The sequence below is a fragment of the Gopherus evgoodei genome, chromosome 2 (genome assembly GCF_007399415.2).
Source record: "Gopherus evgoodei ecotype Sinaloan lineage chromosome 2, rGopEvg1_v1.p, whole genome shotgun sequence".
Taxonomy (NCBI): domain Eukaryota; kingdom Metazoa; phylum Chordata; order Testudines; family Testudinidae; genus Gopherus; species Gopherus evgoodei.
Genome location: NC_044323.1, coordinates 102333540 through 102345188, shown reverse-complemented (window position 1 = coordinate 102345188; position 11649 = coordinate 102333540). Strand labels below are relative to the sequence as shown.

The window sequence follows — 11649 nt, the reverse complement described above, 5'->3', positions numbered from 1 at the left end:
GAGGAAGGCAGAGAGGGGGGGTGCCATGAGGCCTATGAACCCCACTTATGCATGGAATGGCTCATCCATGTATAGATTTCAGAGGGCATGATCTGGTTCTATGGTCTTATGTAACCGTACATACCGGAACACAGTTCAGTAATACAGTACCGCACTGTGCTGCTAGTAATTTGCTACAGAGTATTTTTTCGTTTTGTTTTTATTGGCTATGAAATTGTACTGTGACTTCAGAGGAAATAATCAATTACCATTAAGTTGTTTTTCTTTTCAAAAAGCCATTAATGCATTAAGTGAATCATTAAAGAGAGAAGCTAGACAAAATATGGCAAATTATTTCTTTACTATGAAGCTATTTCAAAAAATATATATTTTAACCTGTCTCTTTAAAATTATCTCTATATAATAGTGCGCTAGATTTGCACCCAACAGGAGTACTACTAGTTCTTGCACCTCTGATGCGAGTGGCAATTTTGCCATTGCTTTCAGTGGAAGCAATATCAGTGTCCTATGCTTAAACTGAAGTCAATCTATGGCATTTGTTTTCAAGTAACTCACTTCTATAGCGTCTTTGTGGTATTTTGCACTTCTCCATCCAACATCCTGCTTAGTCACCATCAGCAGGTAGATTGTGTAACAAATGAACTGAAAAACAATGTTTGGGTCAAGGTCACCATTTAACTTCTAAAGGGAAAAATATTGTCATGAGGGGGAACCCTCCAAGGGAAGGTTGTTCCGAACTTCAGGAAAAACACATCCCTTGTCACGTTTGAAAGGCAGCCGGATAGCATGATTGAAGAACCTGTTCAAACCCTTGTTTTCGCTTGAATCCTACAAAAGGAACTTTCCAGACTCCCGTGCAAAGAGATGAGGACCAAGGTCTAACGTCCAAAGGTGTATACGGGAGCTAGCCCCTTCCTCCCACTTCTGCACTTTAGGCCCTTTTGGAAATGCCGTCCCAAAATTTTCAAACCTGGTTGTCTAAACTTCAGCCCCTAAATCTACATTTAGGCACCCAACTAAAGAAGCCTAGTACTGAAAGGTGCTGGGCACCCGCAGCTTCCATTGACTTCAGCTGGATTTGTGGGTGCTTAGCTGTGCTGACAAGCAGGCTTTTTGTTATGCAGTAGGCACTGCCAGAATGCAAATAAATAATAATAATAATAATAATAATAATAATAATACACAAAAATAAACTTTTTCACAATGTGTAAAGCAAGTAGCAGAACAAATCAGCAATTCACCTTTGTCGCCACTAGAGGATGAAAATTATAACATTGAAATGACGTGTTGCTAGTTCCTATGGCTACTCTGGACCTGCATGCTGCAGAGGAGAAACAAGTAAAATATCCGGTATTTAGCTCAAATCATAAATATCTGTAACCAAAATAAACATTGGGTTGTTTTTCCTTGGATATTGTACTCAAATATACAGTTGCTGAATAATAAATTAGTCAGCACATAGCCTTTTCTTTTAAAATAGTTGAACTGATAACACTGAAATGGCTCCTCTCAGCTCTTTGGGCAGTGGCTGTTAATGACTATATGGCCATACACTGTCTAGCACAATGGGGGTCTTGACCCTGTTGAGATCTCCTCCTGCTATCTGCACATAGATCATAATTAACAATAATACTGTTATCACACCATGGTTACCTGTCAGGGTCTCAAATTTTGCTGAAATTCAATTTGCTTTGATGAGCCTTTTAAGTGAGAGACTAAAAGCGGTGATAATTGAGTGTGCCTTTTTTCTAATCCACAAAGGCCTGAATTATGGCAAGGAAATGCTTTAATTGTTTCCATTTATCATTTCACAGTCATAATTCAGATAATTTAGACTATCCAATTGTACTTAAAATAAGAAAAACAAATCCATGGATAAATCAAATGCTTTTCTCACATGGAGAAGAAAATGAAAGTGACGTGCAACATTTTGGAAAGGGTTAGTTCTTTCTGTCTGCTGCAGTTTCTGGAAGAATACAGATTCTGTGAATGAAATTCAGCCCTCACTAACACTTGTGCAATCTGCTTCCCCCACTGAGGAAATGAGAGAAAACAAAGTATTATTATCCCCATTTTACAGCTGGGAATTTACAAACAGGGAGGTTACATGACTTGGCTAGGCTCACACAAAGTCTGTGGTAGAGCCAACAACTGAATCCAAGTCTCCACCATCACAGTCCACAACTTTAGCCACAAGACAACCTTAGCCTCAGTGATTAGATCCACAAAATAACTTAGGCTCCTAAATCTAACATTTCAGCACCACAGTGAACCTCAAACTCCACACCCAACTGCTGCCTAACCTTGGAGGTACCTGAAGGCCCTAGGTGCTTATATTTCTGCCAGTAATGTCCCCTAGGCACATATGTCCTGATGCTACTGAGCTGCTCAGCCTCTTAGCAGGATTCTCAGACTGGGCAATCCCTGCTTATCTCACCTGTGGCCTCATCTGGTAGGTATGCTCTGCCCATATGTACCAGATTGGGCCCTGCACAAAAGACAGCAGGGGTGAGAAGGTCATAAATCTAGGGTGCGTGTGTCCTATTATGCCCAAAGGACCAGAGGTTGTTGGAAAGCCCAATGGACCTTTGGGTTGGTAGAAAACCAGGTTCAAATCCCCTCCTCCTGATCTGGAGCAGGAACTTGAAGCTGACTTTCCCACCTGCAAGAGGAATGCATTAACCACTCTGCCATAGAGTCACTCTTATTTTTTGCTCTCTGGGCCAATGAAGATTTGTTTATTTATTACAAAGTGGAACAGGTTCACCAGGAGAGATTGAGAGAGAGCCTTCATGCAATAGCTTGGTGGTCAGAGGACTGAGCTGGGAGACTTTGGTTCAGGTCCCTGCTCCAAATCAGGCAGAATAGGAGATTTGAAAAAAGATCTTCTGTATTCCAGGAGAATGCCTTAACTATAAGGATAGTGGCTCTACCTCTAAGGAGTGGGGAGGAAGGCTGAGCGGTCTGAGGAGTAGGTCTAGGATGCACCTAACTCCAGGCGAGGACTCATGACTGCAAACCCTGAGTGAAGGGAGATGCCTCCTTTTGCCTAGCGTAAGATGCCTATGTAAGTCTTGCCCCAGCCCTTTCCTCAAAATTTCCTTCAGGCAGCTCCCCACTCAGTTGCTGGCCTCCCTTTCTTACGCAACTAATTCTCCTCATGCAATTCATAGGGAGCTTGGGCACCTAACTTGGGCTGAAAATTCCACTGGGCAGCCGGGTGCCTAGGAGTTAGGCACTGCAACATCTAATTCCTGTTTGTGGATCTAGCCCCAGGAGACTAGAAGATCCACTGTTGTGTTCCAAACTCTAACTGCCAATGGGAATAGGACCAGACAGCTCTGCCCACTATTAAAGATTAATTAGGAAGCTCTTGCTATTTAGTTCTTGGAATGAAACTCTCCAGGACAGGCATTAGATCGATCTCAATGGTGTCTTCTTTGGAGTACCTGCTTCTCGACAATGTGACAGAGGCTAGCTGTGGTGGCCATCAGGTCATGATCCAAGGCATATTCATTTGGTTTAGTATGTAGCTAATTTTCTGGTGCTTGTTTGTCCATGCTACTTTAGCTGTTGATATGACCTCCCTAGGTTTCCACTTGCAAAAAGGGAATCCCTTCCTGGCAGAAGTAGAATCAGGGCTACTCCTGGGAGAAATTAGGGTAGCTGCATAGTCCTCAGGCCAAAGCAATCCCCTTGGAATCATAGGCAACTGGGCAGCTGCAGTCATAGGCACCGACTCCATGGGTGCTCCAGGGAATGTGAGTGCTTAGCACTCACTGGCAGCCTCCCTATCAGCATCTCCCCCTTCCTCCCAGCACCTCCTGAGGCCTTGCCAGTCAGCACCCTCCCCCTCAGCATCTCCCACCCACTGCAATCAGCTGCTCCACAGCATGCAGGAGGTGCTGGAGGGGAGAGGTGAGGGTGGGGTGCGCCTGGAGGAGGGGGTGGAATGGAGCAGGAAGAGGCAGAAAGTAGGGGCCTTGAGGGATGGGGTAGAGTGGGGGCAGGGCCTGGGACAGAGCCAGAGGGGAAACTCCCCCAGCATATTAGTGAGTCGGCACCTAAGGCTGCAGTAATTTGTGCCAGAGACAGACTTAGGAGCAGACAGCTAAAAGGATAGTATAAACGCCCCTATTCCTGGGCTCAGTACAAATTGGTCTGACCACTGCAAGATCAATTCCAGCCTCCTTGTGCATATGTGTTAGGATATAGTCATTAATTACATGGTCACAAGTTATTTTTTCCCATAGGATCCATCTTGTCTCTTCCCCGCTCCTAGCTCCTTGTTTCAGTCGTATTTTCCTCACCTAGCGTGGCCCACTCCTCAGGGCTCTCATCCCAGTCTTCTTGTCCATCACATCCTAGTCTCTTCCCTTCAGATTCCCAGTCCCACTACCCTTGCCCAGCCATTACCAGTTCCCTCTCTCAACTCCTACTCCTTTACCCCTGCATCCTTGGCCAGGCAGTCCCAATCCGCCACTTCCATCTCCTTATCCAATCTCTCTCTTCTTCACCCTCGCCTTCTGCCCCACCCTTCCCCATTCCCCTTGGCTCCCACTCCCAATCTTCCTCCTGGGGCAGCGACTCCTTGTCCAAGCTCAGCATCTGCACACACCCCTTCTTGGCTCTCTTGTCCAAGTCTCTTCATTCACCCAGTCCCAGATCTCCCACTTGAAGATCTTGGCTTCTCATCTGATCTCTCTTACCCCCTCTCTCCCTTGTTCTCCATCCCAGTCACCTTCCCAACCAGTTCAAATCTCTCCACCCACTCCTCATCTGCTCTCAGTTTCACCCACTCCTACTGGCTTCCTTTCCAGCTCCCAGATTCTGCCCCACTTCCCCACCACCATCACAGGATACTTGTCTTAGAGTATGCCCCACACGGACACCAGTCCAGCTCCTTCATGCTGCCTGGGACCAGCGAGGGGTGGGGGCGAGAGGGAAAGAGTTCACTGGAAGCACAGGAGAGACAGGCTTCCTGCTCTCAGTTCCATTTCTGTGACCTGGATGTCGTACAGCCTGCAATCACCCAGAGCTGCAATTGCAGGAGAAGCGCTGCTTAGCCCCAGGTTGGAGCGTGCAGACAGAATTTAGCTGCTAAAATTTAAGAAGTTGCCACTGAGCATGTGTAAGCTGCCATTTTGCAAATACTTATAACTTGGCTGAATATTCACAGAAACAGTGAGACACACATTACCCTCCCCCATCCCATCAAATCTCTGCTCTAACATGAGGGCACTAGAACTTTTCCAAGAAAGACTTTAACAGAGGGAAAATAGAAAAGTTTGTCCTAGCTTTGTTTTCGGAAATGGGTGATCCATTTTGGCTGAAACTTCCAAAAATATTCTGCCTGAAATAGACATACTACCTGTAAAATTTCAAACCAAACATTTGCTAATGAGACTGTCAGGTAACCTTAGTAATGTGTAGTGCTACCAGCCTCACCCCTAATAATTCCATTATAAACTGTTGGTTGGAACCAGAGGTGTATCAGGTGGTTTATAATGGAGTTATATTCTCTACATTATGCAGTGGCCATTATTAACATAGTTGAATGTCTACAGTGAATTAAACAGACATTTCAGTGATGTCTTTCAAAAGAGGTTGATTTTTTTTCCAGGGTACAGTAGTTCCAGTGAGCACTCAGAATGGTAGGAAGTGCTTGGGGCAAGTGGCAACAGGGGAAGACTCAGTCAGCCATACATAGTGCATTTAGCAGAATATCAAGGGCTAGAGCAAGTTCAGTTAGAGTCAACTATTCAAAACAAACTGCAATTAATTAGTAATCTCCAGAGGCTGTCCTCCCTCCTTTGTGCCTCTCACTATTTCCTCATATCCCCAGCCAACAGCAAGAACATTCCTGATTGCATCAGCATTGATTACTCTATAGATGAAGAAATTTTTGCAATATAAACTTATTAGCTAGAGAAGAAGCCTCGTGAAGCAGTTACTCATGTTATTTAAACTACATCCAAAGTCCTAGAAGATTTAGGCTGTTTCTACGCCACAAATTACTTTGGTATAATTTACGTCACTCGGGAGTGTGAATAATCGACACCCCATAGCGACATAAATTATACCGGCCTAAGCGCTGGCACGGATAGTGCTATGTTGGCAGGAGAGGCAGGAATTATTAAGCCGAGGGGATACCTCTCTCCTGTCAGCTTAGAGCATCTTCGCCAGCAGCCCTACGGTGATGTAGCTGCACTGCTGTAGTGTAGATATAGCCTTAGATATTACATGAAGAAACATGGGCCCTTACAAGATGAAATATAACCCTTGTAGAGGGGCAGTTTTCCACCCCTGGGGCCTGCTCTTAAGCTGGTGTCAGTGGCATGGGCTCTGCTAAGGATCTGCCCCCGTGGCATCAGGCCTCTTAATGCTCTGGAGGTTCCTTATTTAAAAAAATTGCTACAGGGTTTGCTTTAATGCCGTCCTTTCCTCCCCACTCCCTGTTTGCCACACAGTTACAGCAGACCCAGTAGCCGAATCTATAGTTTAATGGAACCACTTTTTCCAGTTGTACAACATGCAGCAATACTCACTCGGGAATTCACTACATCAAACTTCAATTGTCAGCTCATGTCTAGTCGCCTCTTCGATATTTTTAAGTTGACGTAATTCCCATTCTCGCTGTTTTGCTTCCTATTTTAAAGAGAAAAATGTTTAGCATAGCAAACCGTTCTGCACAACCAACGCGACAGGACTTTTTTCTGCAATTAAACAAACCAAACATCTGCTCTATTTAGTAAAAGCCTGACCCTTCTTCCACACTACTTACACAGCAGTTTTACTGCACTAAAGGTAACAGTTACTATGGATTCACACTGGCATAACAACTATCAGATGTTGATGCTGAGTCTGGACAAGTCGAGAGCCTGATCCAAAGCCCATGGAAGTTAATAGAAGGACTCTACTTTGTGACAGCCAATAGACTAAATTGCAGGAGGTGGAGTCAGTACTTAGTGGAAAGCCTGGAGAAAGAAATGCATCTCACATAGGCTTTGTTTACACACATTTCCCTAACATTCAAACTAAGTCTAAGGTTTAACTAAACCAGATATTTAAACAAATACATAATGAAAGGTTCCAGTTACTGGATCCTTTCCTACTTTAGTGCTGACATCTGGTTTAAAACCAGTTTGAATTGCTGGGAGAGTTTCCACCTGTGAAGACAAAGGCTATGGGTGTTCTAAAAATGAGCAGAATTTGACATGTTTTCATTAGAAGCAAATCCTAGAGATGAGGGCCTAACTTTAAGCAGTGCCCTGCAGTAGCTTAATTCACGGTCTCTAGCGTTCTACGAGGAGTTAAATCTTTTTGTGTTGTTTTGTTTCATTCCATTGTTATTTTGGCTTGTTTATAGTTTGAGCTTGAATCATGATAAATGTAATTCTTTGCAAACTCAATTCATGCAGCCTCCAACCAAGAATCTGTTCCTTCGTTCTGCATATTTACCAGTTTATCTCCAAAACATAATCATTAAGCATGTTCCCAGAAGAGGTTTATAGAAGACAAATAGTCATTGCTAAATAGAGGTAAAAATATTAATTAATCCACCAAATGTGAGTAAACTTTGCATTAGAACTGTGTGAGTTTTCCAACAGAGAATGCTTATTTTATTGAAATAGTAACATATAGATTTTGACAAAGCCTGACATAACCAAGGCTAGTTTCCGACAGAAACCTGCCTGGTTTCCTGACAAGTTATCCACCTATCTACTTCCCCAGCTCCTTGGCAGCTGTGGTTTCCAGGAAGCCTATTTTGTTTTGTTGTTTCCTAAACAAACTATTGTAGAATTTCACTTCAGCAAGAAATTGAAGGGGTGGGGGAAGTAAATTTGTTCCAAATTAGGATGAAAAGCAAAACCTTGACATTTTTCACAGAGAAATTCAGGTTTCCAGTAAGCAATACTTGTCATTAATCACTATTAAAAGGACACACATAAATGCAACATAAGTACAACCCTCCTAAATTGAAATTATTGTTTGAAATTTTGTAATACTCCCCTTGATCAAATTAACAAGGGCCAGAGTTTTGAAGTATCTGGACCAGGTCTATAACTGAACAAAACATTGGATGTGCAAAAACACCACCACTCCCTCCCACACTACAAACAAAGAAAACCACATTCCCCCCCAAAAAACTTGAGAAAAATTGAAATTCAGCAGGTGGGGGATATTTTTGCAACCAGCTTTACTAAAAATGTTTGTGTGGAAAGCCCAATTATAAAGGAGGCTATTGTGTATGTGCACAATAGCCCCTTTCTGGATTAAATCTGAACTGCTTAAATTCATGTAGTGAGTAAGGCTATGATGTAGCCATGGATATTTTTAGTAAAAAAGTCATGGACAGGTCAAGGGCAATAAACAAAAATTCACAGCCCATGACCTTTACTATAAATACCATGACTACATCTTAACTGGGGGGGGGGGAAAAGGGGGAGCGAGGGACAGGGTACTGCTGCTCTGTGGGGCCTCTGGAGAGCCGCTGCTCAGGCAGTCCCCGAGGCCAGCCACACTGGCTGCTGCAGAAGTTATGGAGGTCGCAGAAAGTCATGGAATCCGTGACTCCCATTCCTCCATGACACAGACATGGGCCATTTAGCAGTAACAATCAATGGAGATTCTCCCTTAATTCAAGAGGTAGTGCTTGTTACCGGAGAATGTGGGTTCTATTACATAACTATTTTTTCCTTTGTGCATTGTCTTCACAAAGATTGAAAGAGCCTCAAATGTATTCGTTATTTGAAATTAATCACTAATTTCTGCAAGCAAATAATTCTTGGGCTGCAGATTGTTCTATTAAAATGGAATATACATTTTGCAGTTCAAGCTAGTTAATTAGCTTGTTATATATTTGACAGTACAGTACACAAGTCAAAGTTGATGCTGTATTTAAATATGGCATTTAAGAGAGTAACACAGGTTATCCAGCCAGGGAACTGAAATGGAACCACATGACTTATGTAACTAACCATCAACATCTCATAAATTGAGTTATACATTCAAAAACATTACTTGAAATTTGCTGTTGGCAGATATTGAGCATATAGGCTACACATTTACTTTGTGAGTATTCATGCTAGTAGAGTACAAGCAAAGAATTTTAAATTATACAACTTTTGTCAGCAGATTTAAGACTGTCCTGAACAGTCACTGAAAAGATTTGGATTCACCCGCCAGATATTGATAGAATGTCACACAACTTAATCACATCAGAAAATGTATGAAAATTGTATTTACCAAAAGGTTTTTTTCAAATTTCTTTTTTCTTCTTTTTCTTAATGTGGGATTTTTTATCCCAGGAATTTCAATAACCAGCCATGCAAATATACTTTTAGAAGTTACTGTGGCTGCCTTCTTAGATGGTTCAGCAGGGACTTCAGCTGTTGCACTTACTATAGGGGGAACCATTGTCTTGAAGCTTGGCTCTTCACTGGATTCCTCTGAAGCCAACACTGTTGAAAGTCTTTTTCTAGGAACTGCAACCCAAGAGCTGAGGCTCACCTCTTCACTTGATTCCTCTGGATCCAATACTGTGGAAAGCTTTCTTGGAAAAGTGACTTGAGAAATGAGCTTGTCAAGGTGCATTAGTTGTTCTTGAGATGATGCTTGTTTCTGGAAGGATGATTTTGGCATTGGAGACCCATAGACTCTCTTACTTATGTTTTGTTCTCTGATAGATTGATTCGTCATATCCACCAGAGATAACATACTTTGGGAGAACATTGAATCCACCGGAGTGCTATGTTTCACTGCTGCCTTTTTCAAAGATCTTTTGACATTCAAGAAAGAATCTTCTTCCTCTGACATATTCTAATTTGGTTCTGTTCTTCAATGCAAAACAAACAAACAAACAAGTAAGTCTTTGAAGGACTATGGAATCTATTACTATTTGTAACATGATAGCACAATAGGAATGAGAAAGCCACTATTAGGGCAATTTCATTGTAAAACTCTATTCTCTGCCACAAGTTATGCATTTGTTTGTTTTTTTAAGGGGGGGATGGTAGTTTAAGTCACTCATGTGTTTAAAAAAAATACTAACAAGTGCTTTTATTTATGCTCAGAAGTTACATGGAGTTAGTCCTTTTTGAGGACTAGTGCACTGGAAATGTTTGAAGAAACGTCATTTTAAAATAAAAGGAAGGAGCATTAGAAGATTGCTTACTGCACAACTGATATTTGCAGTTTTCTTTCTTTTAAAAAAATAAGAGGAGGAGGAACTCTCAGGTGTGGAGCTGTACACTAGGATCTTCTGAAACATTCATTAAAATAATGGTGGTTGGGATACTCAGGTTCCTCCTAGGTCAGTACAGAGAGCTAATAATCCACTTAGGTTGCAAAATTTCAGTGGTAGGGGATAACTGCTGCATTCCAAGTCAATCAGTGTAGTGTAACCCGATTATAGAAGTGAAACTTCACTATAAAAAGGGAGATAACCCAAGAAATAAACAAACAATCTGAGAATATTCCACTCTACTCTGAGCAAGAGCTTGAAGTCACTGGCAACACTCCCCTTGATTTCAGTGGGACAGGATCAGATCACATGTTGCATTCACTATGCTCAAATTGACTATAAAGTCAATGTATTTAAAAATAATTCCTTCTTTTACTTACCTGCCAGACCCTAATGTCAGGATCCTGCAAAGGCCTGCCTGAAGACAACACAAAAACCTAAAGAAGAAGCAAAAAAAGCAGCTTTGGTCTCTGCTTTAGGTGTTCTGGCCAGATCCTGTAGTAGGAATCTGCCCAGGCACAGCCATGTACAATACATGGGCCTTAATAATGCCACAAAAAGTCAAAGGTTCCTCTGCAAGCTTAAGAGAAAAATCTGTTACTTTTAAGATTTTTTTTTGGAGGTCATTAAAGTATTGGGTCAGTGTTCTTATACATTTTGTATTTTATAAAACAGTTCTTTTATAAAATTTGTAGTGTTAACTATTTAAATGGCTGTTTAAACTAAACCAACAAATGTCTACACTCCAAACAAAATAGAGCAAAAAGATCTTACAACAATCAATTCTTCTACTGAAGAAGTGAGATCTGATTCTCTGCTGCCTTCCACCCTTTGCACCTGTGCCAGATACTATCATTTGGGTTTAGTAGAGTTTAACACCCATCTTGCACAGGTGTTAAGCAAAACAGGATGAGAAGCCCTAGAGAATCAGGAACATTAACACTTTAAAAACCATTAAAACATCCTTTCAAAGATATTTCTCATCAGGACTACTTTCATCCAGGTGTATCTTTTTCAAAGAAAATTAGTTTCTGCTGCATTGTAATAGAAGTTATAGATTAGAGGAGCTGCTTTTTCCTATGAAAGGTGTCTGTGGCCACAGATTTATTCCTTTAATCAAATCATGACTTTAAAAGAAAATAATATTTGTTTCTATAGAATCCCAGTGGAGGTAGTTACAGAGCTAGTAGTATTAAGTGGGATTCCTTTTAATTAGTAAAACTTAGGGGTAACTAGCAGCTAATTTTAAAAGACTTCCTTAATAAGCACTTTAATTAAAGAAAGAAAATAATCACAAGCATTGGTTAAAGCTTAACTATATTAAATTGAACATTAGTTCTCTTCTAAAGTTGGAGTTCTGTTTTAGACTTCATTTCCAATATAAGTGTTGGATGAGGCTTGCC

The 11649-nt window shown here is 41.6% G+C and overlaps 1 protein-coding gene across 1 annotated transcript; it reads right to left on the bottom strand.

Annotated features, from left to right (window-relative positions):
* Window positions 1–6564: 6564 nt before the first annotated feature.
* On the bottom strand, window positions 6565–9819 carry LOC115644978 (coiled-coil domain-containing protein 201-like). Its single transcript, XM_030549396.1, has 2 exons — window positions 9250–9819; window positions 6565–6648 (listed from the first exon to the last, which is right to left on the bottom strand). The coding sequence occupies exons 1-2, from the start codon at window positions 9817–9819 to the stop codon at window positions 6565–6567; spliced, it is 654 nt and encodes a 217-aa protein (XP_030405256.1).
* Window positions 9820–11649: the final 1830 nt, after the last annotated feature.